Source organism: Pyrus communis, chromosome 13 (assembly GCF_963583255.1).
Source record: "Pyrus communis chromosome 13, drPyrComm1.1, whole genome shotgun sequence".
Lineage (NCBI taxonomy): Eukaryota > Viridiplantae > Streptophyta > Magnoliopsida > Rosales > Rosaceae > Pyrus > Pyrus communis.
In genome coordinates this window covers 19,717,200-19,724,047 of record NC_084815.1, presented here as the reverse complement: position 1 = coordinate 19,724,047, position 6,848 = coordinate 19,717,200, and the positions used below count along the sequence as shown (strand labels likewise).

The 6,848-nt window shown below is 34.2% G+C and overlaps 1 protein-coding gene across 1 annotated transcript; it reads right to left on the bottom strand.

Annotated features, from left to right (window-relative positions):
- Positions 1 to 1,882: 1,882 nt before the first annotated feature.
- On the bottom strand, positions 1,883 to 3,906 carry LOC137713893 (bidirectional sugar transporter N3-like). The gene is made up of 6 exons (XM_068453244.1): positions 3,855 to 3,906; positions 3,624 to 3,660; positions 3,315 to 3,525; positions 3,047 to 3,208; positions 2,818 to 2,937; positions 1,883 to 2,197 (listed from the first exon to the last, which is right to left on the bottom strand). The coding sequence occupies exons 1-6, from the start codon at positions 3,904 to 3,906 to the stop codon at positions 1,883 to 1,885; spliced, it is 897 nt and encodes a 298-aa protein (XP_068309345.1).
- Positions 3,907 to 6,848: the final 2,942 nt, after the last annotated feature.

The window sequence follows — 6,848 nt, the reverse complement described above, 5'->3', positions numbered from 1 at the left end:
TATCAACAATATCATGAGACACCAAGCCATTAATAAAGCTTATCATATTAACAAGTTAACACAATTGTAAAACTAAAGAAAAAAGGATTTAAGTAAAACTTGTTATGTGATCATTACACGTAAAGATTTTCCGCCCTGTATTATTGAATTTTTTTTATACATGATTGTAACTATTGTTTATAATTTTCTCTTACGTAATGCAAGGAACAATGTCATATATATTGTCATACTTGTCGTCAATGGAAGAATATGGTTGAATTGAATACACCAAAAGCTTGTTACCGAAAAAAAAAAAAAAAAAATACACCAAAAGCTGGGAAGGTAGCGTACACGCAAACGTGGCAACAAGCACTACCAGTTATGCTCCTAATGACAGCAATAGAACCAATATGTGCAAAACATACAAAAACATACCTAAAAACAAAGTCTAGTGCTACCTCTATTATACAACTTTAATTGGTTTCTATGTATTCTTTAGGTTAAACTCAATGTATTTTTCGAAAGAACGAGAAAGATTGCTAAGGAGATTCGATTTCTCCTGATCTTTAAATATACATGTTAAATTGTAACTTAGGTTAATCATACATGTTAAACTATTACGGGCGTATTTTTGGTGGAAAAAGAGCATTGGTCTCTGGACCCTTGCATTTCAGCGGATGTTGATACATCCATTATTGTATCATTTGTGTTGAGACCTAGAATTTGAAGAAATTTTTTATTGTGACTAGAATACGAGTGGTACACCATGTGTTTTTATAGAAGTGGTGGGAAATTTTATTTTTTAAGTTATTAACTTTTTAATACACATATTCGACCATTTGTATAGTAACATGTGGTGTACCGTTTGGACTTACATGGCTTAGAGTGAGAGACTAGCGAATTTAGTCTATGGGGATTTACTTGGGTAAGCGATTAGCTTCATTTGTCCGATTAGGCTAACGTGGCATTGTTTTTGGCGATATTATTCGTTGTTAACTTAGTGATTGTATTAAATGCATATCAGTATAGTTAGTTCATAAATTCATTATACAACACTATTTCACAAACACTAAACTTGTTTTTTGGAAAATATTTATTTGCGTCCTTAATTAAATAAATTTATTTCCATGAAAATTGAGTGTTAAATTGAATTTTTGTTCTAGTACTTTTTCTTATGTACGTGCATAATTTTGAATATATACATGGTTATATTATAGTCCTATGTACACTGGTATATTATCACTATACCTATGCATATAAATTAATCTACCTGTAAAATTGTGTACCTGTTCAAAATAATGTACCAGGACAAAAACCAAAATCCAATCCGAGGCTTGCTGGTTTCAACAATGGGTAATGCTATAGAGATTAAATTTGTAAATAAAATCTTGTAAACCACATGACATAGAAGTTGATTGGATTATTACTTCAGCGTTGATTAACGTGCTTATTTTTATTGGTGATACATCATTTAGTTTGCATATTTAATCTACAAATTTAGTCTATCTAGCATTACCCTTCAACAATTAATGAATAAAGCAATCTTGTCCGATGATGAAAATCTAGGATTTCAATTAATGCGCGCATAAACCAAAATCCCTTCTTTCTCTTCAGCTTAAATTAAGACCAAATTTTATTTCATAAACGGCCAAGAAACATACATAATTACTGTGAAGACCGTTATTCCCTAGAAAGAACAAGAGGAGGCTAGTCTATACATGAACCAGCCTCATATGCTTACACAAAGATAAAGGAAAATTAAACATCATGGAAAACTAAAGACGCACCAAAAGGACATATGTACACGATGATACATATGCATCATGACGTCCAAAACATTTATATAGAGCGATCGAGCTCGATTGATTCAGGTACAAGCAGGCAAACGGCAGATGATAAATATTCAAACTTCACATGTAACTAGTTGGCCTGGCATGGATGGTTCGATGATCTTCTCGTTACGGCATGTTTGTGCATGCACATGTTGGTCAGTGTTAAGCTCAGAGTTTTGATGAGCATCAGTACCATTGGCATCCGAGGTTACAGGTGCTTGGACTTGTACCTCCACCTCAGGAGTAGTAGTTAAAATTGTGATTTGCTTTACAACATCAGCCTTGTGTTCTGGTAGCTTTTCCTCCACAATGGTTTTGGTGTTCCTGTACTTTGTATAGAGGGCCATCTGAACCACCCCAAAGGAGAAACCAATTATGTTTGGGGTCTGCAAATGAAAGGATCATGTGATTAATTAATTAAAGTCAACGGATATATTCTTATACAAACAATATTCTACGTTAAATTCATATGAGGAAAATTCAAAAACTTGAGTGCAGATGGGATGCGAATATATCAAAATAAATTGCGATAAAGTAACCTTATTAAATTTTGTGAACAATATATTGTAGCTTCTTAAATAGTTCTTGTTGCTTTCATATATGTCACTAAATTAAACTTGGCGTAAGAGAGTGATCCATTAAGGGATAGTGTTTGCATAACAAATGATTGATTTTTTTCCATTTCCTTATAATCAGCATATGCTTTTTAATTAAATTATTCTATTATCTAATACACTTTTAACCTTTATAAGGTTATCACGGCCTTTTTTTTGTTTGCCACGATATAAACCAGTTAAAGCTTGATGTAATCAAGCTAGCGGTTATACATGCGTGGTGGCGCACATTGACATATAATCACCAGATTTTTCTATTTTAAAAATCATCAAAAGAAAGTTATTCCACAATTAAGGACAGTTTAACCGATGCACCTAGCTTACTAATTAAACAGGAATAGCCGTAAAAATAATAAATATTAGTTTTATTATACACAAATAAAATGACTTACTGCAACATAGAGATCCTTGAGGAGTAAGCCATAACAGAGCCACATAACGGCACTTAGGGTGAGGAAGAAGGATAAATTAAACGGCATGAACTCCACGCTCTTGGTGCGGATAACCATTCTCTGTAACACACAAAATCAAATCATGCATATATTAATATCTTAATGCATATAGATTGAGATTATGTTAAACCTTTAAGGATTTGATTACAGTACTTGATTAATCAATTACCATGACGCTTAAAGGTGCTGCAAAGACACCGACAGAGAAAGTCACACAAACCCATCCGAGAACTTCGACGCGGGTCGGCCCTTGTGACAAGAAGCGAGACAGAAGAAGAATCAAGCAAAATCCCCCGAAGTTCACCAGTAAAAGCAGCCTGAGAGTAGACACCTGCACCCAAATTTAATTTATTAATTCTAATTAAGTCCTTTATATAAGTCATATTCTACATGGAATTCAGCTAAACTAATCGAACTGCGAAGGTGGCACTACTCACCCTCGCTTGCTTAGTTGCATATGTAAGGTAAATTGCAATATAAATGGTCTCTATGACACAACCGAATGAGTTGATGGTGATGAGAAGGATCACATGAGACTTGAGGAATGCATAGTATATCCATATCATTGTACTGAATAGTGCAAACACATATGGAACTGATTGAAATCCCTCCGTCGATTTCTTTTTATACACCCTCCAAAATGTCGGCCTGCATCACCCAAAACATTAGTCGAAGTTAAATAACTACTTAAATCTCGTTAATTGCCTCATTATCCCTGAAATAAATAATAAAGAAAAGAAACTTACAGCGGAGCTAGAAAAACGATGAATGAGACAATGTTGCCTGTTTAAATTGAACATCGTAAGAAGAAGAAAAGTTAATTTCTATTGAAGAAAAGTAGAATAAGGAAACTAAAGAGAAACGATTTTGCACAATTCAGTTTATTTCCTCCCCTTATTCAATCCAAAGATCACAAATAAGTAGGGGGTGTGCATGGGAAGAAAAGGGGTGAGCGGAATGCTAATATATTGTTATACCTAGAATGCCAAAGGCAAAGGCCAATGGATGGTGAGAAGTTGATGCAGTCATGGTAGCTAGAGTTCTCTCTTTGGAGATGTGTAGCAACTGAAACTGAAACTGAAGGAACAGGGTTTTGCTATGAAGCTATATAGCTTAGCCCTGTATCCTCTTATATCTTTCTGATATTCCGTCTTTGCCACGAGATCCTGAATACAAAGGGTCCTTGGTATTTATAGAGAGAGAAGTTGAGGCTATGTTGTTGCATGAAGGCTGAATTGTGATGATTACTTTATTAGCTTTTAGCAGTAGGTGTCTCTAGTACAGAAAAGCCAAGCACCCATGACATTAGAACAAACATATTTGTGAATGCCAACTCAACAAATGTGAGTCGGTATTTTTAACTATTGTGCAACACACTTACGTTACATATTTGGAAAGGTTAACTTCCTTAGCTCCTCTTTCACGTGACACCTCCTAAGCCACTTCCTTTTTCGGTTTATCACTTTCTATTGCTTTTAGCTGTTTCTCTAGGAGTACTCCGGCTCTTTGGCTAGCTTTGGCAGTACTTTCAAGCTCATTCAACCGCCAAAACCTCTCAATATTCCCAGAAACTTCTCAATAAATTTTCTTCTATCACGCTTGTTGATTACTTTATTGATCGCATCTCTCATAGTAGTAATATAATAGCCTCAATAGGATTCTCAAGTTTTAGTCATTAACTAATTATATATGACATAGGACATTAAAAATTTCTACCTGGTTAAACAGTAACGAAGGTTGAAATTATGTCCAAATATGAATGGATGTAGTTTTCGTTGAAAATTGTTCATTTAGAAATTTCTGAAAAATCTAACCATAAGTTCTCTCAATAGGAGCAATAGGGCTGTTATGATCATTATTGAACTTATTCAAGAGGTGAAATATAACCATATCAAAGGTTGAATCGATCATTAGAAGAATTATGACAAAAAATAGGATATGCATTGAAGAGAAGCAAATGAAAGACTTTTATGAAAACTATCGTAGAGTTGAGAGTGAAATTTTATTATGTACATGTCATATCATGAATTAGTACTGCATACAATCTCCAAAAACAATCAATTATTTCCATATAACAGTTGGAATATTGTTTTCGATATAAGCACCGACTATTGCTCTTGAAAAAAAAAAAAGTGAGAAAGGCTTTGAACTTGCTTTTCTCAAGCAATTTTCATTTTACAGAGCTTTTTTTTTTTTTTTTTTTTTTTTTTTTTGAGTCAAGTGATAGCGTTAGTAAGTTAAATGTTAGATTAGTCACTGACGGTGTTCGAATCCACGCCGTCATGCAAGGGCACAACACATTTTCATCATTGTGGTAAAGGGCCACTTGCTTTATAGTTAGATGAGAGGTCGATGTAATCAGTAATTAAATATGATACCTGTAACATTACTCATAATAATTTTGCATGTTTTGATATTAGCCTCACAATGGATTAGCAATAATGTTTTTCAAATTCGCCTTTGGCGAAAATCGAATCTAAAACCTCTCACTTACAAGTATAAAAAAAAAAAAAAAAAAAAAAAAAATCAAAAATCAAAAATCAAAATCAAAATTAAAAAAAATAAAAAATAAAAAACCCCACTAGACTATAGTAATAAGTAGCTACTCACTTACTCACATGACTCGTTTGGATGTGCTTTTAAAATGACTGAAAATGCTTTTAGAGAAAATGTTTTGGATTCGAAGGGTCCAGAGGATCAAAAATAGTCTGAAAACTGTCTCCAACCAAGGGCTAAGCCAAAAGGTTCTAGGTCCCACAGGACAAAAAAGGGCCAAAGGGCCAACTAGCTGGCCCAACCCAGCCATCTAGCTAGCCCCAGGCCGGGCCACAGATTTGAATGCAACGGCTAGCCGTTATTTTTATTTATTTATTTATTTTTACAGTTTTTTTTTCTTCTTTTTTACAATTTTTTTTAAAAAAAAAAATTAAAATTCTATTTTTTTCCCCTATAACTTCCATTAAACAACATTAAATTTAATTTGTAGTTTTTAAATTTAAGTTGTAATTTTTAAATTTAAGTTGTTGTAGTTTTTTAATTTAAATAATAAATTATGTTTGGCCCTTTGACCCTCGGTTGGAGATGGTAAGCAATATGACCATGCACTGTTCATTAAAATATTAATTTTTTGGAAAGCCACAAGACTAAAACGAGCCATCGGGTCGTCCTTCGGGTGGAGATGACCTTAATTACCTAGTACATGAGCCTAAGTTTTTGGGAGAAAAACGATAATTTTATTGAAGACACTTATTGTTCAGTGTTCAGTGGCAAGGTTATAGAAGGTACACTAAGCTGGCTACACGGTTACACCATTAGCTTTCCTAAAAACATGTTACGCTGGTAGTTTTAATTGTATGTACATCATAATTAGCAAAGCATGCACTATGAATCAAACTATAAATTCACGAGAAATTGTTAGGTGTTACCGTATTACCACAACACTCATGCTACCGCTGTTGGAAACCTGTCATCTGTTCTTTATTTTTGAAGCTGAATTTAGAACATATTTTAATATAAAATTAAAGATAAAAACGCCAGAAAAAGGAGAAAGAAAAAAAAAGGACCGCCACCCCAATAGCCCGACTCACTAAAGCAGAACCCAACCCGCAGTGCCTCTTTCCGCCGCCCTGCCCCCCTCCCTTCTCTTTTCCTTACTCTCGGGTATCGATCTCCTCATCCTTTCCTCTCTCATTTATCTTCTTTTTTCTTTTCATGTAAATTTTAAATTCAATCTGGAAAAGAATTTGATGTCCTTAACTTGAAACTTTTGAAGATTGAAGAGTAGGCAGATCGATCATTCGCAAATAAAACCTTATAAAGATTCAATTGCACATATGTCCGAGAAACCATTATCAAACAGATATGCGAGAAGAAGAAGAAGAAAAAAAGGGAGGGACGAAAGCAAGAGATGGTTGTCGGGTTGGAGGCTGGGGTCGACTATGGTGAGAGATTTCCAAACTTCCTCATACGGT

What these genes read in the sequence shown, in the direction of transcription:
- LOC137713893 (XM_068453244.1), bottom strand. Translation starts at nt 3,906, where the DNA reads ATGACTGCATCAACTTCTCACCATCCATTGGCCTTTGCCTTTGGCATT. An exon ending in ATGCAACTAAGCAAGCGAGG is followed by an intron (nt 3,209 to 3,314) that starts GTGAGTAGTGCC and finishes ATTTGGGTGCAG; the next exon opens with GTGTCTACTCTCAGGCTGCT. An exon ending in TCAAGGATCTCTATGTTGCA is followed by an intron (nt 2,198 to 2,817) that starts GTAAGTCATTTT and finishes TTTCATTTGCAG; the next exon opens with ACCCCAAACATAATTGGTTT.